Source organism: Melanostigma gelatinosum, assembly GCF_949748355.1.
Source record: "Melanostigma gelatinosum genome assembly, chromosome: 20".
In the NCBI taxonomy this organism is placed as follows: Eukaryota; Metazoa; Chordata; class Actinopteri; order Perciformes; family Zoarcidae; genus Melanostigma; species Melanostigma gelatinosum.
In genome coordinates, this window is record NC_136653.1 from 17,979,809 (window position 1) to 18,003,479 (window position 23,671).

Consider the following 23,671-nt stretch of genomic DNA (forward strand, 5'->3'; position numbering starts at 1 on the left):
AACTCCAGCTTGTTCATATTGTATTCTGTTAATTGTTTTTTCCATCTAGCATAACGTGAAGCATTCCTGTCCAGACACATTTGACATTTAGTTTCTGGCGGATTTTCCATCAAGTTAAAGGGTAAAAGTTTAACATTCAGATGTTACTCATTCCAGTTAATCCCAAACATACTGAACCTCTTTAGAACCGTATTAAACAGCTATCGGTGCCAACATTGCAGAAAGTCATACACTGTATATTTCCTCTCGATTGGTCTGAATCGAGGTTAAATTATTCTTCCATCTATTACCTATAGGAGAGCTGTTCCTTGGTTTCAACATATCAAATAGCCAGTGAGTCAATGAGAGGGAGAGGCGGGAAGAAGAAAAAAGGTCTGGATGTGAAAAACAATCAAATGTTTCTGTCGGCTGCCTGAATTGAAAACATGTGTTTCAGTGGAGCAGTGCTCCAGATGTGTGACGCTGTAGATCAAATGAGACCCACAGCACTTGAAGAGTTTCAGAGACATCAGAGAGAGAACAGAGAAAACGGAGGAGTGTGTGCGTTAGCTCCTCTAATCATTATTTCCTGAGTTAACAATGGTTCAAATGACTAATTGTGATGTTAAAGGGCGAAACTCAGTTGTTCCCCTTAGCACTACGACGCTTCTTTCAGTTAGCCTCAGACGTCAGTTGGCCTTTTAGTTGTGTTTTGGTTGTACGACCAATACATTTCCATTCGGAAATTCAATTTATAAATGCTGTGATGTGAAAACACAAAAATGTGCCATGCTGTTTGACGGGCCGCATACCATTTCTCTCTGGCAAAACAGAGACATCATTCATCACCGCAATGCATCTGTTGTGAGTTTATTTGCATTCTGAGGGTTTCTGTGTTTGGAGTTCCTTCAGAGTCTCTAATGAGTCCAGAACTGTGACCACACAACTTAGAAATCCAGTCCGTCGAATACGAGTCTTTTTTATCTTTGTAAAGTATTTAACTTGATGCTCTAAATGTTCATCTGCGTCATGTATTCATGGGTGCATGTTGGTGTCGAGGTGAACACCCTCCTCACCCAAACGTCTGCTCCGACGTTGACTTAAAAAGGACAAAGCCGGAGACAGGCTTGCTTTAATCAGAAGCGGATGTGACTCTAAGAGAACAAGGCCTCTTGTCTACAGGGACATGTTGAGGCCATGTGGTCGGGTCTGATGCTGAACCCGCCGCAGTGCGTTACACTGGTACTCCACAGTGGATTTATGGGGTGCGGAGAAAGTCTGTAATGATGTGGTTGATTGTTTTTTAAACAGCTTGTTGGGTTCTTTTGAGAATTAATAATATTAAATAATCTAAATACGGAAATTAAGTCCATTTGGGCATTTCAAATGTCTTCAATACTACTTGGAGTTACAGCTGAAAAACACTCGTGCCGCAAAAAGTTACGTTTGAGTTTGGAACCAATTTCTCCGTGTTCAGTTTGGTCTCACCTGCCAAGAATCGCTGACTTGAGACGGGTGTGTTCACAGCACCTTCCAGCGAAAGATACCAGACCTTCCAGAACAACTGAAAACAGAAAAGATCAATTGTTTGCTGGCAGGTTTTGAGGAAACAATTGTAGTCGTAGCCGAGGGACCAGCGAGACGTTTGTCTGGCTAAAAGTCCAATATGTGTCTCACTGTATCAGTGCAAAAGTATTGCATCCACGTCTCTGGGTTTCTCTGTAACTGCTTGCTCTCCATCATCCTCCCTTTCTCGCGCATCCGCTCATCTGTCGCAATCTGCGCCCTCCTGCCTTGGTCCATCTGTGCCGGTGTTGTTCTCCTCATTAGAGGGCAGGTCACAAAAGTGGGATTCATATTAAACCGCCTGTGGAAAGTTTCATGGTGTGACAAAACACCCAAAAACTTGACCATCAAGCTCCTTAAATTACTCATATTTTCTTTGTTGTTGAAGAGTTTCTGCAACATGAGAAACACTCGCTTTCTGTCGGGCATTTTTGAAAAGCTGAAAGCTACACTGACACTGACAATAATCGTGCTGGACATGCTGCATCTCCCTGTTCCAGTCTTGGCGAGGGCTCTGCATAGTTCCCACCAGTGTCTGGTAAAGTCCCCGATCACCAGCAATGCAGCATTTCGTTTTCTCGTTCTTTTGCTGACCTTAATCAAGGGCAACCTGAAACTCCAGAGCCATGGGGATCAGTCTGTTAGTGTGTGTGTGTGTGCAATATGCACATGTTTATGCAACAGGGAGTGAGGCCCGTCTTGCTGTCTTCATGAAGAGGCCATTTAAAGCGCTGATGATGAATAATAGGTTGGCTGAATGCGAGCGAGCGAGTCCCTCCGGTGCATATTTAAATGGCGGAGAGATGCTCTCTCACTCATATCAACTCCCCGGTGGTCCGGGAGGTTAATTGCTTTCTCCGGCAGGCGCTTACAGATTAACTATCTCACTGAATGCATCCATACAAATGACTCAGCGTATACCACAATAAGTTGAGCGGAGGTGTGTGTGTGTGCAGTGCTTTGCAGCAGAACACAGTGTCTGCTTAGGTAGCATGCAGGGTGCACTGCGAGGTCGGAGAAGCTAATGAGTACGACTGACTTTGACCAACAAAGTGGACGTAACGGAGAATCTTATAGCCTTCAGCACAAGCGTGACAGTCCAGCATTTATATTTTTGAGGCAGATGCAACCCAGCGGGTATGGATTTGGTGATTTGCCGAGGAGAATTCAGGTTTCATATACCTTTCGTCTTCTTTTTGTTTTGGTGGCATTATATTTGCAAAAATAACTGCTGAAGATCTGGGAACATGGGGACATTTCTAACGAACCCAGAATCACGCACCTCGTGATTTACGTCCAGTGCCAACGTTCAGTGTTATTGCAGGAGGAGCTGTGGCCTTTATGCGGGGAGGAGGAAAGCAAGAGTGTGGCGGATGGTCATGTATCATGTCAGGCTCTTAATGCTGGGGACTGGAAGGTCGTAACCTGAGGTGCCAGATGGTTTGCTTACACAGAACCATCTGACAAGCCGGTCGTTGGAAACAGTTTGGAAAAGGGCGGTCGCTTTCAAAAGACACTTGGCGGATGATTTGTTGCACCATCAGTCAATGAAACTGAGTGAAAACACATTTTCTGTCGAGAAAAGCCTCCGGTGTTGTTCTTTTTGCTCTTCTTTCTATGAAGAAAAACTCTTCAGGAGCCACCATTGTTGCATCACACACACACACACACACACACCCACGATGCTCGCTTAGCCCACATGTCGGCCCCTCAGGGGGGCTTGCGTGGCGGCGTACAAACACTTCCAGCGCACGCGACGGGGCCGGACCTCCGCCCCCCGTCGGTGTAGTTTGGCTACCTGGTGGATCCTGCCAGTAGCATATGCTTGTCTCAAAGATTAAGCCGTGCAAGTCTAAGTACACACCAAAGTCACGCCACATGCCACATCTGGAAACGATGCCATGAGAGCGGTGAGAGTGACTCAAAACAGTAAAAACCTGAATAACGACCTAAAACACACTGAAACTTCGTCAACAAATCCACGTTTAGCTGCAAACTCCCGGCCCGAGAATAAATAATGCGTCATCTGCTGTCAACCAAGCATGCGGCCTCTCCCCTAAGGTCACCGGGCTTTCATGTGTTCGCCGTGCAGTGTCACCAAAGTGAAACCAAACACGAACGGATGACCCAGCAGCTCCTGGGCTGACATCAGGGCGGAGGCAGAGTTCAGCGGCTCAGAGGACCGTGAGGTGAACGCCACCAATTCCAACAGACACCAACATCTGGCTTGGCTTAGCCGCCACACACACACACTCACACATGGTCTGTTTAGAGGAAAGACTTCAGTCCTTTCAGTCAAAATGCTTTGGTAAGCGCCTCTCGAGCCTTCACTTCACCATCTAGTGTGTTGCTCATAAATCACCGCAACAGTCTGGAAAAAGATTAACTTCTCCGACTTAAACTTCATGACATGTTTGCTACATTTCTCCTGTCTGCAAGCCGTGTGTTTGGACGCTGCAGCTCGTCTCCTCTCTGTGTAATCACACGTGGGATTAGAGCGTCCGGGCTTTACGAGGCCTGTGATGTGCTCCAAACGGTCGGGGGAGCAGATCCTCCAGGAGACGCTGGTGATAAACTGCTCATGTGCGTAGACTGTCATGATCCCCAAAAGATGAATCCTCTAAAGTGTTGTGAGATGCCACCAGAGCAGAGCCCCCATCAGATCAGAACTTCTACTTATTCGTAAAAAGATATATCTCAAAATGTTGAGGGGCAGATTGCATTGAGGTAAAACATCTGGGAACCTTTTACATACTTTGGGATGCATGCTTTCTTTCATTTGGACATAAAAGGATGTTGTAATCAGGAAAGATTCAGAGCAAAAAAAAACACAGCAGCTCAATGAGACAATGAACAGAAAATAAGTTTTATTTGCCAAAAATTCCATCCACATTTGCTGTGCATGTCTGTTGTTAGTAAAGGTTAAATACACTTGCTGCTGCTCCTGGTGACTCACGTGCGGAGCTGCAGTGCCATCTAGGGAGCCTCTCACAAAAATAGCACAAACGGATATTTTTTTGTGCTTATTGTCTCATATTTTATAAAACTTTATATATTTACAATACATTTTCTTTCCTTCATGGATCCTCCCTGCGCAAGCACTTCACACGATTGTACTTCTATAACCAGAGTGACAATAAACATCTTGAATTTTTTACTGGAGTTGCACGAGAAACATGAAATCGCTATGTTTGCATTATTGTCATTATTTTGTGTATATTTTGTATGAAAAGTGTTTGAATCTGTTCTTAATCTATCAGTATCACATTATCAATGTGATACTGCAAAATATCAATCATGTTCACAATGAAACACCATATAACACAATATATGTACAGCATATAAGTAATAAGGAATGATAAATATAAGAAATATCGGACATGTGGTGACGTATTGGGAAACATGATCGGATCTCTTTTCTCAATCACGACACACTCGTGTTTTTAGCCGGCAGACTGAAGCACAACAACACACAGATTCCAATAATCTTTGTTTTGACAATATTTATTTATATTTTCCCAACAGTAACATATAGTTCAGGACAAATGACTGTTTGAGAGAAGCTTGCACAGCAGTTTGCAGAACATACGATTTAAAATCATACGTGAAAGTGAACTGCACTCTGAGCACTCGAGATTTGAATTGTTCAACAAACAATATATTCCTGTAAGCAAGAAACCAGGGTTTATATGTATATGTTTTCTGTACTTGTGTTAAAGGCTAACAACACTTGTATTGGACAAGTTTTTGGACAATCGAGTTTACATCTTATTGATTCTGCTTCTCATACATCTCAAAGGGCCAAGGGCCTTTCGGTGAAACCAAAATAAAATGGCGACGCCATGACACGAGCCAACACACCCGGCACGGAAAAACAACGGAACGACAGCGGGCAGCCGGGAAACGTTGGAGGAAAGCGCGAGGTGACAATGTCACCGCTAGAGGAGGGCGAAGCAGGAAGAGAAAGAGAGAAAAGGTCGAACAGGTGCAGAGCAGAAAAGAGCTTTCAGAGAGACATGCTGAGGGACGACACACACATAGATATAGATAGATAGATAGATAGATAGATAGATAGATAGATAGATAGATAGATAGATAGATAGATAGATAGATAGATAGATAGATAGATAGATAGATAGATAGATAGATAGATAGATAGATAATACTTTACGTTCAGAGCTGCGACAGTCTTCAAGCAGAAGAAGAAAGAGAGGATAGAGATAGTGAGATCAAGCGCGGAGAGGATTACAATGCTAGGCGAGGTTAGCATGCTTGCGGCACGGAGAAACTTTACAGGAAGCCCAAGACACAGAGAATCACACGTAAAGGCTCGAGCGACAGCGCACTAATCTACAGGCTAAAGCTATACGTCGGACACTAAAGCTAATTACAGGAGCTACACATACTGTACATATATATATATATAGAGAGAGAGAAATAGATATATAGGAGATATCGAACAAGCTGGATAGGCAAGGCATCGCATGCACGTGCAAAGGAAGCAAGTCTGGCAGCAGCAGCAAGAGAAGAAACATGTCCGGCTTTCCACGGCCGCCGCGGTGAGATTCCTGCGTCGCTGTAATAAATCTGACGTTGTCCGTGTCACAGTGTTCACGCCAGTTTCTTTTTAAATCTGGGAATTAGGATTCATAAATCGAATCTCTGTTGGGATGTAAAACTTTCATAATGTCTGTAAAATGCAAACAAAAAAGCCCCTCGATGCATGTCGCATTCAGGCCAAGTTACATTTTTTAGCTTTTGTTTTTTAAACATCAATTCATGAACAACGATTGGACATTGCACGTTATCATGTGTATACTCTAAAGTGCACAACCTCCCCTTTTGGAAGAAAACTAGACAATACTGGCAAAGTTATACTAAGGCAACACAGTTACAAACACACTAAGGTACACATTGGCACACACTGTCAAGTATTCACAAAAACACAGGGCTTCAGAGTGAAAAGAGGCTTTTGCATATTCATTTAAAATCAAAACTCCAGAGTCTCTTCGCAAAAGACTCGCAAGTGTTTCGAGGTGAAATCTGTCGGTTTCTTTAAAGCCAGTCCCTGAAACACGTTTTCTTTGAAATAGCAGAAGAGTCACAAACCAAGTCAAGTATCAGACACACACACACACACACACACACACGCACACACACACACACGCACACACACACACACACACACACACACACACACGGGAAAAAAAGCCTTTTGGACAAACAGGATGAAAATACAAGTCATCTATATTGGAGATACAGAAAATATGAATAACTTTACCTCACAAATAGTCTCTGATTATACGTCTTATATACACTCATTTATACACAAAGATATGTACTTAGGACATCTTAAACACTATTTACAACCTATGATCAAAAGTGATTGTTGACCGTGTTGAGCAAATTGTGCTTTTCTAACTTGTTCTCATGAAAATGCGAGTGAAGCGCTGCTCTTCTTCAAAGACTTTCCATCAGCTAACCTGCCTACAGTAAGCATGTTTAACTTACCGTTAACTATCGTACGCTTGAATTAGATTTTTTGTTTTGCAGGGTGTATAGATTGGACCCATACTCAAATATTGCTCGTGAATGAATAAAGAAGAAATCTCAGTTGCAATGCGAAGGGATACTCCTCCTCATTTAGTGCAATAGATGTCAGGTGTGCAGTAGCTGCAAGTCTGGAGAAGTTCCTCTACTCAGACAAAACACCATTATTGTCCCGTTCCCAGTTTTCTTAAAGATCCTTGATCTTTCATTCAGTGCTCATCCAAAAACACCACTGACAAACATAACTTCACTCATTATGGTCCTGTAGATGAGAGGCTTCTTGAAAGTTATAATCCTTAACGATTCATTTTGACAGCAGAAAGTGTGCGACTCGGCGCTGTGTAGTCGTAGTGGCCACAGGCGGTACTGCAGGTCATGTGATTCCCACTGGCCCAACGCGCTTACGTTATCCGCGGGAGGCAATATGCTTTGTCAAACACGGGACTTTCACCCACGAGACCGCTGTTCATGTTTCGTGTGAAACCAAGTTGACGTAAATTTACCGTCGTTTTGTTATGTAACTTCGGCACTTAACTAACGCTAGTTATCGAACAAACTTACTTGTTTTAACCCAAACCACCCTAACCCTAAAGAAATAGTTTTGTTGCGAAAGTTCAAAGCTCCGCCACCAACAATTGAAAGTACTGTAAAGAGAGGAGATTAAAAACTCCAAATACTTTGAATGGCTCCACCAATGTTAATCGTAGCAAAACAATGGGGTTCGAAATAAAGAATGATATTAAGGATTATAACTTAACGTTGCCTCTTCAATGTTGATTATTCTCATTTTAGATCATTACATCATGTAAAGTACACTCAGCACAGCCAAATATACAGCCTGGTTGGAAATGTTGCCCCAATTTGATATGACATCAAACTAAACGAGCCTTTACAACCTCAAATACACCGGAGAGAAGTGCGTATGTAAAATGAGTGTAAAGTGTTGGTGCAACATCAAATAAGCATCGTAAGCTGCAGATCAAACTGTCAGAGGCTGAAGCGCGATGGAGCGACACGCCTTCATAAATGCTTTGCTGTTGTGTCATTTTGATAGAAATGCCTTCTTTTGTACATATTTACTGCCGACGGCCTGCTTCAGTTTGTCTAACGTGTGCTGGTGCTGCTATACATCACCAGTCAGGAGAAAAACGACCAACATCACTGCTTGACGTACTATGTGCAGATGTAAAGGCAGTTGATTAGGCTGAGGTAAGGTGAAGTGCTTTTTTTTTGTTTGTTTTAAACCAGAAGTTTAAATTGTAAAGTTACAATAGAACACGACCACGTTTGGCACTTAACAACATACTCTGCAAATGAGAAATGATCCCAAAAATAAAAAACTCTTCCTCATCGACCTATTGCACAAGCGTTTCATATCACAAAAAGTACAAGTTACATCACTTACTGGGATCTACTACACTGTAGGAAATGCAGACAGAAGCACTTTTACACAGCTTTGGACCAAGTTAGTCCACGGCAAAGCTACAATACATAATATGTGGATATATATATATATCTGTAGATCTTTTTTTCCCCCTCAAATATACTCTTAAATATGTGATGTTTGGAGGAAAGAGAGAGAAAAGAAAAACGTTTACCAGTACATTCACAAACAATTCATCCGTCAAGGGGGAAACGTACGGGAGGATTTGGCGAGGCGAGTCTTATAGGTCATGGCCGAGTCGCTCGATCTCCTCGATAAGAAAGTCGATGTCCTCGAAGGTCGCCGCGGGATTCGAGATCACCATGCGGAAGAAGTTGACCTTGTCTCCTTGCGGTTGGTAGCTGACCATGGTCGTGCCGTACTCCATCATCCTGGCCTTTATCACCGGAGCCACCTGAGAGGGTCAGCACATACAGTGTGAATGAACAGAAGCAGAGAGGAGATCAAACACTGCTTAAACTCTTCATCGTTCCATTGGGTTGGTTCATTTCTATTTACTACCAGGCACAAAACAAGCAATGACAGGAGCTTGTAGGGTTGTGTACATGTATTCAAGTATGCTGCATTACTTAAGTACAATTTGGAGGTACTGGAATACAGTTAAGTACATCCAATTTATGAGAAAATCCACTCAGCTGTACTATCAGGCCGCCCTACTGGCCGGGGGCCTGTTAGACTACGTCAATAGCGGTATAAAACAGGCCATCAAAGGTGTTTCGAGAAAATGTGAGTCACCGCAACCACGAGAGGTCCTTGTTATGCAGCTATGAATGAGCACCCAAAATAATATGCTGTTTGCTGCAGCAGAATGCAAGATTAGCCGCGGACAGACACAGAGGTGCACAATCACTCACAGACGCACACAAGCCACCGGTTGCATGATCCTCCTGGCAGCAATAAGAACTTAACATTACGCTCTAAGGTGCATGAAATCATTCAGGATCTTAAATGACTTAACGCTCTGAAAGGGGACATTTTATATCGTGAGTGTTTTTATATATAAATGTAACATGTACTTTTACCAAAGTAGATTTTCTAATGCAGGACTAACAAGTACTTTTACTTCAGTTAAGGATCTGAGTACTTCTCCCACCACTGGGGTCACAGTATAAAGGCTGCAGATTGCTGTCGAATCAGTCTTTTTGACAATTTTCCAGTTATCCTTCAGACGTAGCCATTAAGTGCAAATCAAGCTCCTCCAGTCTGGACGTTTTCCTCAACATTACATCATCCCTCAATCTGAGTGTCAGAGTCTGCAGGAAAAACAGCGAGCTGTCCAAACACTCGGGTTTCAGCGAGGCGTATCCACTGCGTTCTTTTCAATCAAACTTTGGAACAACAAAAGGAAATCTCTCCGTTTGATGTGCTTTGACAAACGATCTACGGTGGATGGTTTTACAGATGCAGAGAGCTCTTTTTATGGGCCGCACGTCCCCCATTTGTTTGTCCTAATTGTCAATTAGTAGCCCCCCCCCCCCCCCCCCCGCTGCTGTGGGATCCTCTGAGTGGCCGCCGTGAGCTAACTGAACAGCCTCACTCTCTTTAGTCAGGCCTGTGATACCCCTCTGTGAGCAACACTGTCACAATTTACTAAGTACACCTCATGTACGGCAAAGTATAGTTGTTTTAATCCAGAGGATAAGTGGTAGCCATGTTGTCCCTGATGACGGGGGGACATGTGATGGTCAAACCGGATAGGAGTGAAAGGCTTGTAGCGCAAACGAAAGGTGCAGTGAAAGGTGTTTTTGGTAGATATCACAGTCGGGCTTCTTATCTCCGCTCGCCCACCTTGTGCAAGTGTTTCTTTCTCTCCTCGTTGTCCTCCATGTAGCGGATCCCCGGAGGGAGGTACCAGAAGCAGACGTTGGTGTGCTGAGGCTGAGGGAACACACAAGAGGTGAGAGCAATAAACCGCCACCAAAGCAAAACATGCACACAGAAGGATGAGGAATGCTTTTTATTAACACATTTATGGAGGTTTTAGGCCACAAGAATAATTTAGGAGATGCTATAATCCCATAGCACAGAGTGGCTTCAACATTGTAATTAAAAACAAACAATATTAACATAGATGCAGTAGACACACACATTTAACAATCATCTTTGGTGGAAATCCTACAGATGCCACAAAATAAAAAGCTCTGAAAGTAACCGCAGCCCGTCGATTGCTTCAAGCCAGAGCGGATTCTGTTTCCAGGCGTAAGAAACCCATTATGTGTTCCCAGCATCAGACAGGTAGCTGCCTCCTGCTCAGACATCCTCTGTACGTCTGAAAGCCAACGCAGCGCTCTTATTTGTTTGGCATGTGAAGCCTCGCTGGAGCAGCCGAGGTGTAGATCATTCATTACCTACAGCTGACCGGCCATGCACACCAGCCTCGTTTATACGACCCGCTCTGGTTCCGCCGTCGTTTGTTCCACATCAGATTGATGTAACGGCTCGATGGGAGCTACAGACCAGTGAACACCTGGGCCGATGCCCAGAAGACTTGGCTTCTCCCCCTCACCACCCTCTGGGTTATGATGCTCTCAGTCCTTTGTGGCTCAGCGAGGAAACAATAAGCCTTGAAAACATTCAACAGCTTTCACTATAAATGACTCTGGGTGTCCAAGCGCTTCTCCTGTAAAAGGTTTTGTTTTATCTTAATAACCCCATCGTATGTTTGGGCTGTTGCAGAGGATACTTCAGACGCCGCCATTCATATGCATATGAGCAATTACAGGCCGCTGTGCTATTCATGAAACATAATAGCAGCGTATTATACTGGCAGCTAGAGTTAAAAATGGCATTCATCCAACACAAAGCAGGAGCACGCTGCACGTCAATCAAGTCACCCGTAATGACACCGAACACACGGAGGTAAGAGAAGCAACGCGGACCAATGCCGGCTACTCTCCTCTGGTTGTGCGGCTGCGGAAGGATTCTTGTGGAGAGCGGAAGTTAAATGTGGACGTACTTTCCCATTGAAGACCATCTCGTATCCTTCTCTGTCTTTGATCTTGTTGTAGAGGTACTCCGACAGCTCCAGACACTTGTCGATCTGAGACTCAAACCCGATGGTGCCCTGTCGAAGGAAACGTGTCAATCGGTTGGTTTTTAAATGTTGATTTAGTTGACGGGGGTCCAGGGGCAAACGCCTACTTCATTGTATTGTGATGCAAAATGGTAAAGTTTATTTAAATGCTTTTGTCCGTGAACCATTGTCTCTGCCTCTCCATTGTTTCAAACCTCACTCACAGATTATGAAAAATATTTAACAATTTCTGATCCTACATATTTAAAGACCGTGTACAGCAAAAACAGCAATCTATGTCAGAATCTATTAGAAACATCTAGCAAGCCACATCTAACTGACAGCGGGCCAACTGTGGGCATTCCTGACAGCTACGACAGTGTAAATAAGAAGAGACAAATCGTGTTTTTCTGCTGGAAAATTGGATAAGAATGTCCACAATTTGCATTTAATCCAGTGTCTTGACATTGCTGCATCTGTCATGCATACTGTATATAATGTTGCTCTGGTAGAGACCTGTCAATCACAGTAAGCCCGCCCTAAAGCATACTCTGCTTTATGGTCTATTTGACTGTAAATGGACCATAATGTACTAAATGAACATCATGCTGTATTGAAGAAGACTTGAAACTAGAGATTGAGACCATAAACTCATGTTTACAATGTTTACTGAGGGAATAAATCAAGAGAGAAGTAGAGCCACTTTCTCAGTAGAGGAAATGCACGTTTAAGACACTTCTGCATCGGTTTGACTTTACAGAACCGGAGGTTGCCGCCTGGTCGAGGCAGACGTCACACAAAAAAACACTGTATTTCAAAGAGCTGCATGCAAACATGAGCAAGAGAGCAAACTACCTTAGCCCGCCACATGAGCCACAGCTTGAAGATGTCCACGTGGCGTCCGCACTGCATGGCTTTGTCCCCGGTGTCGTAGGAAAGGTCGTAGTGTTTGTCCTGCTGGAACAGGTAGCAGGCGTGCATCTGGTTGCAGTTCTGCATCAGACCCTGCGAAATCACATCCACAGCGGTTATAATCAGCACAAGAAAAGCAAGTACTCACATGCACTGTGTGTGTGTATATGTGTGTGTGTGTGTGTGTGTGAGAGAGACGAAGAGGCCTACCTCCTCTCTGACCAGCAGGGCTGAACACTGCAGAGGGACGGACATCATCTTGTGTGGGTTCCATGTTACTGAATTGGCCCTGCAGTTAAAAACAACCGCCGCGCCTCGTCACTTCAAATGCTCTTTAGCTTCTTGTCAGATTGTGTACACCCCCCCCCCCCCCCCCCCAAATAACGTAACTTGCCTGTCAACTCCATCCAGCTTCCACCTGTGTCTCCGGGACATGAGCAGACTTCCTCCCCACGCACCCTGACGGCACAGACCGACAATCACGATCATGTCACGCTGTAAATACAACTTCAAAGTCCTCAAAGGGACACTGCATTCTTCACTTTCAACATGGGCTCCAATGTCAGCTTTCAAAAAGCTCTTAATGTCAGAAGCATGCATGTTTTTTTACAAGCATCTCTGGATTATCCGGCCTTCAAACACTCTTATTTCTGCATCCACAAATCCACAAATCCCGACAGAAATAGCAGCTACAAAGCAGGATGCTTTTCTTCCTCCATCCCAGCCAGTGACGATAGATCAGGCCATTTATGTCTCTTAATAGAGGTGTCCCCCTGTCAGGACTAAATCACCTTCATTAACAGATAGAGTTCCTTCAGTGAGAGGGCCCAGGATGGCAAAGTCAGTGGAGGAGGTGATTTACAGCCTCTGTTCCAGTTTTTCTAATCCCCAGTGTTAGATAGGAAATGGCTGGCTCCTATCTGGGTCAACCACCAGCAGTTAGAGGCCAGACAGACATAATAGATTTGTCAAAGTCACTGGTGAGCTCAGTATTCCTGTGTATTCCTCCACCGCAGTCCCTCCGGTGGCGAGGTGTATTTGTTAAGCGTATAACAGAGTTTCAAATAAGGCAAGAGGAGACGTTTACGCAGAACTTGTTTCACTCACGTCCACGTGCATCCAGACGTCGTACTTTTTGCAGACGTCAGAAATGGCGATGAGAGGGTCAAAGGCGCCATACACCGTGGTTCCGGCCGTGGCGCTTACAAAGAAGGGAACAAAGCCCTGCAGACGGACAGGAAGTGATCGTACGTGAAAGCAGCTGATAACAATGCCGACGTGTTTCAGTCGACTGAGTGGGAGAAAACGAGGGCTGGTTGAAGTAATATCTGCAGTATTTAGAGCGGTGTTGTCAATGTGTGTCACATTACCTTCTGTTTCGCCTCCAGGATTCTCCTCTCGAGGTCAGCTGGGATCATTTTACCACTGAAAGCCCCACAAAAAAGCAATAATACTACGTTAGAAGTAGAAGTCCTGTAGGAAAAAACCTAATCAATCATGCACTAAGTTACTTTCCACCAGTGGAATTTAACTTCTAATATTTTCCCTTTCAGTTCTCGTGCTTTACCTTTCATCTACTTTGACGCAGATCACGCTCTCCGTCCCGATGCCAAGAGCTGCTGATGCCTTTTTGATTGAGAAATGGCTCTGGAAGATAACGGAGGAGACGCGAGAGAGAGGTCGTGTTTCATTTACTATCTGTGCAACAGCTGATGCGTGGACATTTGTCAAACGGCAGTTTATGTTTGGTTTTTTGCTCACAGCATCTCACAGCAGTCCCCTTCATATTTCACGTTTAAAAACACACAAACAGCCACAACCAAAATGTGCAAAACGACCTGACGTTACTCCTGCACAGAAGAGGAAGGTGTTTGACTTTTCATTTAAAAAGAACCTTCAAATAGTGATAAACGCTCATTATTTGATCCAATATACACACGTTGACAATGTTTATCTGCTGATATGAAACATAAATCCTACATGTTCGGATGTGAAGGCCACCAGTCTGGGAACAGATGACATTCCTTTCTCCTTCACTTCGGGGAACATCTTGAAGCGGGCCAGCAGCATGGCGTACATGTTGGAAATAGCACCACCTGGAGGACAGACAGGGCTCAGTCATTTACAGCCAGTCAGTGTCACAGCAGGAACTGGGAGAGTCTCATGGGAGTGATGCAGGGTTTCAGAGCCGGGTTTAAGAAAATGTCCGTGAACGCTTCAAATAATGAAACAACAACAACATCCTTTGTTTACAGCGTATCGAGAGCGTATAGAGGGATGATACAGCATCCAACTGGCCACAATGTCAAAGCCAATCGCGGCCTTTGTCATCAGATTCCCCAATGGTCGCTCCTCCTCACGTGTCACACAGAAATGCACGAGAGGAATTAGAGATTGGAGGGCGACGAGGTTGGGGCTTGAGTTGGAAAAATCATTTTATGCTAATTGGCTTTTGAAACGAGTTCCATTTATATCATCAAAATGCAAATTGACACATTACAGCACACACACACGCACACACACACACACACACACACACACACACACACACACACACACACACACACACACACACACACACACACACACACACACACACACACACACACACACACACACACACACACAGGCAGTTCCATTTTGAGTGAACTGGAGGGGTGGAGGGGTTGGCGTCGCCGTAACATACCAGGAGAGAAAATGCCGTCTCCTCGCCCATCCGACCAGCCGACGATCTCCCTCATCTTCTTCAGAGTGACGTACTCCAGCAGCACAAAGACAGGAGCCACCTCATAGGTGAACCTGCGTTACACAAGGGACATCACATGGTTGCAGCGGTTACACTCAATGTGCCATATGACTCATCCCCGTACAAAATAGCCAGTAGACGGACATGTTATCCCCCCTGCAGTTTGTGTGTTTCGGGGCATATTTAGAGGTGAAATGACGGCTCTTGCAGGATAAAACACTGAATCAATCAAATACGTGAAGGGTAACAAGATATATTTTGTGTTCAAAACATATAGCATTATTGTGGGTTGCACACGCTTGACCTTCATTTCTAAAAGAGGCAATGTCTTGATTTGCACTCATGCTCTTGAACAAAATGTACTCGCTTTTCTTTTTTCCACATTTCAGAGGCTCAGGGCTCTTTGTTGTACAGAAATCTCACATTTTCATCATCCTTGCTGCACCAAAAAGCACATTTCCTGTATGTTTCTCCTAATGCATGGTGTTAGCTGCAGTCATTTTAACCCCCCACCCCCTTGTGTCAACAGCAGGCGTATTTTGCAGTGGCACACAGTTGCCAAGGCTGACTCAGAGTTTATCACCACAAAAACACACACACACACACCAAAATTAGCTTCAGATTAGTCTGAATTTAATTTCAGGGCTAATTTTCTCCCTTTGAATCCCCATGGAGATCCGAGGTGAGGGGGAGGGATAAAAGGCAGAGGTGGGAGGGGTCCAGGGGGGGAGTAAGGGGGAGGATCAGGCTTTCATTTCACCCTTTTCATTTGCCATGATTGAGTGAAAAAAGAAGAAGCCGCTATCGGCCCGTGCAGACGGCATACAGATGGACCGGAAATGGCATTCATTGTCATTATCACCATTTGAAATCATGATGAAGCACTGGGCCACATACTTACATATTGGTGTTGGCCGTGGACGTCAGCCAATCGGCTGCCAGTCCCACAATGTCCAATCCTGTGGAGAGCTGGTTGAAGTACCTGGGATGGGCTGAGGGGGAAATACAAGCAGCAAAAGGAGAACATGAGAGAGGAAGCGTGCGAGGCCGCTGCAATTTCAACATTTGATCTGGTGTCGGGGGAAATTGAAATACGCTTCCCGTGTGTTTATGCTGAGTTTGTGCAAAAGACACAGAAGCTGTCATCTTCTAAATGCGTTAATTGCAGCTACGAATGCAGCTGCATGCCGTTGTGGATGGTCTGGAGTGACAATGAATGCAGTTGGTGCTGCATCTGTTAGTGTCGGAGTTTAATGGAGGGTGTAAACACCCAAACGGGCTTTTCCCACCTTTGATTTGTAAAACAGAATGCATCACACAGAGCAGATTTGAAACGGAGTCAATTAAATGTGGATTTATTTTTTATATGAAAAAAAAGTAATGTGTCCTAAAAAAGGTGAAGTAAAAGTCTCACTTTAATTTACAACATAAACATACAATGCAGCATTTATAAGCAGTTCATAAATGTTTACTGCAATACACAGTTAATATGATGTAATGGAAATGACAATATAGTAAAAGACAGTTGATAATATAAAGGTGTATTCATAGGAGGGGATAGGATTGCTGACAAATACTGTGCATTAAAAATGTCCTTGTTATATGCGTATTATTGAATGTTTATAAACTGTTAAAAGCAAAATGTTGTTTTGGGGGTGAAATCTGTCTCGTGCTGTAAGTGTTCTCCAGTGTGTCAGCGAGGAGAAAATAATGGACTTGGCCTATGAAGAGCGGTTATTAGCCTATTATCTCCCACTAGGTGAACCAGATTTACTGCGTCACTGCATTTATCGGTCTGGTGGCCAAGAGGAAGAGGGGGAGGAGGATGAGGAGGAGGAGGAGGAGGAGGAGGAGGAAGAGGAGGAGGAGGAGGACCATGACAACTTCCAGATAGATTTTTTTTAAATACCATTTATTTATTCTAAACAAAGATTGTGTTATTCTGTCTGTACTATGCATTTTTGGGAGGATATTCCTTCATAATATGGAGGATAATATTTTGTATTTGCCAATTACTGATTTTCTGGTAGATTTCATCATCTGTTACATATTTGAGTGTAGTAATTTAGGACTTGCACTGACTCTGTGCCATTTATAGTTATTTTCTCTATAAATATATTTTCTAATATTTATGTTTATTGTAAGATATTAAATGTCTGGTGATTTGACATAAAGACAAGCTGCAGGCCGGACTTCAGGCCTATACATACATAAAAAAAAAGTCGGGGAATATTTCCTAACATGCCAAACTGAAACTCTTCAGCGTGTTTGGAAAAAAAGTCAGAAATAAAGCAGGCTATTCATCACGCACGTGCCCAACATTCAGACCTGTTTTGATGGCGTATTTGAGGGTCGCGCGGCAGCTGATCAAGATGTCATCCAGCGAGGCCGGCTCGCCCTGCAGCTCCCAGTTGTTCATCTGGAGCAGCTCGTTCGGGTAATGAAAATCAATAACTTTCGTTTCCCGGTCGAAAGACTCCACGATGTAGGCCAGTAAAATATCCACGACTTCCTGCAGGAAGGTCATTGTTTTGGCGTTGCTGTCCAGGGCAGGTAACAGGTCTGTAGACAGAATAACAGCAGCGTGGGAGACATCTTGTGATTTGTACTGTGGAGAGCAGCCTCGTTCAACGTTTTCATGCAACATTAAGATGCACAAAGTTTAGGCCTTTTTTTTTTTTTTTTTTTTTTTTTTGCTGGTAAATGATCCTGCAGGCCTTTAATCGGGATAAAAAGCCCACGTTTCGTTACATCTTTACAGGTCTAAACATTTAAGGAAGTTTTTGAAGTTTCTGCGACGTTCAACACCTCAAAGCAAGAGATTCTGCTGAAGGTGACCTCTCCAAAAAATATGCAGAAATATGTTATCTTTAACTCGCAGAATATTGTTGATATTTAATATAAATGTAGATATGAGGATGGTGATCCATTTCAAGTTCTGCCATTTATTTACATTATATTTTTCATATGTAGATTTTTTTAATTCACGCTGGGAACAAAGAATGAAGCGGATCACCTCTTGAAAAACCAATAAAATGACGTTTAAATGAACATTATAGACATAAAGTCGATTTACAACGTGTTCATTCATTTATTGCACGATGCTTTTCTTTCATTTAAAATGACGAACTCAACGAGACAGATGTGACAGATGTTTGACGTCCAGGTTTGTACGACATGCTTTTGTACCTGTTGAATAGAGGTCGGAGAAGACCAGGGGAGCTTTGGTGCAGTTGCAGGATTTGTTGCAGCCGCACGAGCCGGCAGCCTCTGTCTCTGTCTCTGTCTCCGGCGGCTGCTTGGTGGCCGGATCGGCGGGTTTCTCCACCTCCGCGACGTTTAGCAGCGCTTTGGACATCACAAAAAAATACAAATATGGACATATTTGTATTAACCTGACGAGGCCGAGCCGTAAATATAATGTTGGAAACAGCGTGCCACCCCCCACCCCGACACACACACACACACACACCCTCCACTTCCTCCGCCAGTGAGCCGACGTACCACATAATTTCGATCCGAGTCCTCCGGATAATTTCTGGGCCGCCGCCTGGCACCAAGCCCTGGCTGGAAGAGAGAATGGATGAATCAAATACGGATGAACAGGCTCTTTGGGGTTTCAGAGTCCAACTTTAAGATTCGAACAAACAAAAAAAAGGCGCCGTGCAAGAAGCAGTAAAATAGCTCAGACTGAATTATTGCATCCTGCAGAAACAATAAAATCAGTAAAAGCAGATGTGACGTCTCAAAGACACAGCAGGCCTGTTTGCATTTTCACCCAATGCATCGAGGCAATGCACTGGAATCAGAGTCTTTGGTCCATCAGAGGTGGTGTGAAGACAACAGAAAAAACAGCCACTCACGCGTGCTGGGGCTCTGACTCCCGGTATTGGCCCCCGCATTATCTGCGCCGAGAGACCAGAAACCCTGTGATGCCATTGTTGCCGGTAGTTAGGAGCTGCTGGAGACGCGGAGACAGACAGAGCCCATCCACACGCGACGACCCGGAGCTGTTCAAAGCTGATGTGGTGCTGAATCTCACCAGACCTCTCCGACTGCTGAAAACCCCGCCGCGCATCCGACAGTCGCTCTATGCTGCAGGAGAGCCCCTAAAAATAAAAAAACACGTATTGTGAAAATAAAAAAAGAAACAGTGAAAAGACGTCCCCGGTGTGCTCTCTATTTTTACAGGCGTCCACAGGTGCACGAGGAATAAAAGCAGCGTCCTCCCAAGAGAGAAAATCCGCAAACACTGGACTCAGTCAGCGCGCGCGCGCGCTCTCCTCACTTCGTGTTACAAATTACAGCGGTAAGAGTTCAGGCGCAAAGAAAACAAACTGCGGTGAAATGTCGGGTTTTTTTGGATGAAAATGTGAACTAAATATAAAATCAAAACGAACTGCAGCCCCCCCCCCCCCCCCCAAAAAAGCGGCGTCAAATAACGCACCTATGCTACAGCTGCTGGTACATATGCAGCACACACGCGACTAATTGCATCCAACCTAAATATCACGTCACTAAACAAGTCCCGTCGTGATGCACTTCAAGTCATGACGAACTGCGTCGTGCGTCGTGACTCCATTGCCCCAAGATTTTGTCCCCTGCACGCGCTGAACTTACCCTCCATACGGACAGCGAATGCCAACTAATCCATCTGCCCGGCAGTTGTAGACCTATTTCTTGGGAGAACGGCTGCTCCAAATTGCGCGCCTCCGGGCGGAGGAAGCGGCGGGGAGGCTTCTTCAGATGCACGAAAGTGCGCACGGGTCCCTCCTCTCTCCTGTAGGGGCTCGTTACTCCAAAAGTATTTATTGCACGCGACTTGTTCACTTGCTTCGGTTTGCTTGTTTCGGGGGAGAATAACTCTCTTAGATTTATTTTTGCACAATATTATCAACACAGTCTTCACATAAAGTATCGAGATAAACGATTCATATCCAATGTTTTCAGCCTACAATGAGATGGACACTGGGTTGTACATTTGGTAAATAAAGATATAGAAATTAAAATAGTATCAGAGCCTAATTCCACAAATTATCAACTTCAAATTACAATCCAACACTGTTTTATTGTCGTTTAAACATGAATGGGAGCAAACGGAGCCTGCGGGGCATGAGAGCTGTAGCCTGAGCCACATCTGTTATGATTCATGAATGCAATCACCAGCAACCATTTAATGACACAAAGGACTCATTAAAATGAACTCAACCCTTTGGCAAAGCCTTGTTGATCCCGTTTTATTGGTGTAAGTGTGATCTCCAAAGAGGCCTTATTGTTTTCATATTTCTATTTTTGTTCATCAACAGCTCTTTTTCTGGAAGTTTTACTTCATTTTTAAAAACAGCAATATTCATTCTTTGTGGAACAATAGTATTTACCCTGGAGTCAGTTGATGCTCCCTTGCTGTCTGTGTTTTATGGATGTTTCTTGGCTGCATGGAGGTGTTTTATTGCCAGTTGTTAGATCCTGGGTACTTCTGGCCCGATCCGGGGCTAATTACTGACTCAGCTCTCTATTAAAAGATTCTCGAGCTGGTGTTCTGGCGAGGGAACTCGCCTGGCTCCGCTAACTGCCTTTACTCCCGACGTCTACCCTGCTTCCTCCGGTCAGAGCGCACTCGGCCGAGAGACCAGTCCTGGCCCCGGGCGCTCCTACCAGTCGCGTCGGTTATGGCAGCTTCCCTCTTATGGATCCGCGCTCTTGGTAAATGCCAGGTTAGGTTTTAACGGCTAGGATTAATTCTTGCTAAAACCGTAAGGGATTGTTAAGTGGATTCTGTCACTAGGATAACCTTTCAGAACTCAGTTGTTAGGCATACAATAGCTTTAACTTTTTACTGTCACGAGGAACTCATTACTACTTCGGCAAATTAATGCACTTGAGGATTTCACTTTAAATGCAGATTAGATATTTATTGCAGGTTATATTTAGTTAGTTTGCAGGGGTCACAGCTACAGCTCACATAAAATGTCACTACACATGATTAGTCAATTTAATTATCTTCTTCGATTATACTCATTAGTTTTAGTTGCCGAGACGGCTCGGTTAGAGCTGGATGTCCAATGGTGCGATGAAAAGAGTTCTTTTGGAGTTGTTAGGAGCGAAGGTCCGGCCGGACCCTCGATCCTCCCGCTCCGCAACGGAGCCCGTTCAGCTGTTCTCAAAACTCAGTACAAAGTCTTTCTCAGGCAGCTGCGGCTTTCTCCGTTGTCCAGATGTTTAGAGGTGAGCGGTGGGGAGAGTTTAGAAACTTCGTCTTTTAATCTCAATGTCCACGAACAGAGGTCTCTTTTCCGTGAACAGAGACGAAGTCCTCCATACATCAGCTGCAGGCTGTAGTATCTTCCTCCGATGCGCTTGGTACGGCATCCGCGATGAAATCCCAGCTTGCTCTTTGCAAGCATGTCCTTATATTCCTCATATGGGCTGTGATCAGCCCCCACCTGTTTGGTCCATTACTCATCCCCCCTCCCTCTGGAAAGGGCGTTAAGCCGAACATTGCCTGTATGACTCAACTATTACATCAGTTTCTAGATCTTTCTCTTGACTACACCCAACATCTGGTCTTGATTACAGCAATGTCATTCTTGCCCAATACTTGCCCAATACATCTATCTCAGCTCCACAGAACACACAGAAACATTCATTACATTTGTTTAAATCACTTCTATGCTGTTAAACATTTGTTACACCATTGATTAGAACATTTCGTTATATTATTCATACATTTTTATCTGTTTGATTACACTTCAACGTTGAATATATGCTTTGCGCTCTTATAGCCTGACTTCTCTCCCTTGAATGTGTCGACATGTTACCGTGGCAGCTCTGAGAGGTCAACTCTTCTTGACACCCCCTTCTTGAGGTCTCAAGCTGCCGCACCGTGCCCCAGATAATCCTCTAGGAACTCGTCGTCGTCCTCGGCGGTGATGATGAGAACGTCATCCTCCGGCTCGGACTCGTGTTGCCAGCTGTCGAGCACCATCAGGCCTTCCAGGCCTGGTGGCTGGAGATCCAGGAGGGCGTTGTCATCTTCCTCGTCATCTATGGCATCCTTCATCTGCTCGTCCAGGCTCAGCACCAGGGCCAACACATTCTGGTTCAGAATGCTGTCTGGGGAGAGGGAGGCCGGAGTACGACAACGCCCTCCTGGATCTCCAGCTGGTTGCTGCTGGTTGCTGCTTTGTCCTCCTCCTTGCTTGGAACTATCAATCCTTCAGGGATTACCTCCACCAGCTCGCCGCAGTCCTCGTCGTATCCCCACATCCCCATTAGATTTGGTACTACTCCTGCGAGCATCGTCTGGCTACCCACGTCTCGGTGTTCCACACCCGTGATGCTTGCCGTGTCGTCGTCTTCTTCTGGAGTTGGTACTGGATACTGCAGGGCGGGCAGGCGTGGTCCAATGACGACGAAGCGGCCATCGGTGAGGTGGGTGCTGGACACCCGGATGCCATCAGGATACGCCCATATTTTTGTGTATACTGGGCAGTATACACCATCAGCATAGAGCAGGACCTCTGGTCGGGTTCTTCCAGCGGAAGTCCACACTGGTTTTGCTTTAGCCTCTAATTCCATACAGTCGACTACATTCATCGCAGGCATATAAGGGGTACTTCCTTTGCAGAAGAGGCCGCTGGCTGCTCCTACCGGGAATTGCCCCAGGTAGCATTGGGTGCACCATAGGGCTTGGTTTACCTCCCACAGGTGTAACATTAGCTCCGGAGGAATCCCACAGCGGACACAGCAGACCTCCTCCTGAATGTTGTTGAACACAAAGACTTCATTAATCATTACATTTTCAGCGCAATTTTTACAAGCCAAGCTTTAGCAAGCAGGGGGTGGTCTTATTTTCATTCTTTTTTAAGGCCCCCTCTCATTATGGGAGCGCTTTGCAGAGCGCCGTTGAGCCAGAGAATGCAGCCATGGAGATGCCAACACCATTGGAGGAGGTGTCAGGCCTGGGCTTGTAGGCCTAACCCTTCTTGGAAACAAAGGCTCATACAGCATGAGCCAGGCTGCTATCCCGATTGATGATTCAGAACCCAACCAGTAGATGGCGACAGTTATGCCCCAACCTATGCCCCAAAGAGCAATGGCGCCGATCTTGTGGAGCCAACGCCCTCTTCCTCTTTCTTTCATAGCCATGGTCATGACCACGAGATACGTCAGGGCCGCAACCGCCAGAAAGGCCTCGACGATTGCCGAGACCAGCTTCAGGGGGTTGTAGAAAACTGCAGCGACGTCGATTACCAGCCAGATGATCACCATTCCACCTTTTACTAGACCGCAGCGAGTAGAGTCGATGTGGATTCTCCCCAGGAGGTATGTAGCGAACCATGTCAGGGTAAGCCACAGTGATCCTCGATAGATGTTTTCAATCGCTGTTTTCAGACACCCTACAACCAGGGCCAGTATTCTTAGCGGCTGATTCATGGACCATTCGCCCATGCAACAGTAG

At 44.9% G+C, this 23,671-nt stretch overlaps 1 protein-coding gene across 1 annotated transcript; it reads right to left on the reverse strand.

Annotated features, from left to right (window-relative positions):
* Window positions 1-8,759: 8,759 nt before the first annotated feature.
* On the reverse strand, window positions 8,760-19,248 carry gad2 (glutamate decarboxylase 2; the record flags this gene model as incomplete). Its single annotated transcript, XM_079292504.1, has 16 exons — window positions 19,074-19,248; window positions 18,715-18,777; window positions 18,400-18,558; window positions 17,539-17,772; window positions 16,112-16,202; window positions 15,151-15,263; window positions 14,445-14,560; window positions 14,032-14,111; window positions 13,835-13,889; window positions 13,572-13,688; window positions 12,859-12,923; window positions 12,675-12,753; window positions 12,408-12,557; window positions 11,496-11,603; window positions 10,328-10,417; window positions 8,760-8,933 (listed from the first exon to the last, which is right to left on the reverse strand). Exons 1-16 carry the CDS (start codon window positions 19,147-19,149, stop codon window positions 8,760-8,762), a joined length of 1,770 nt encoding a protein of 589 aa, XP_079148630.1. The 5' UTR covers window positions 19,150-19,248.
* Window positions 19,249-23,671: the final 4,423 nt, after the last annotated feature.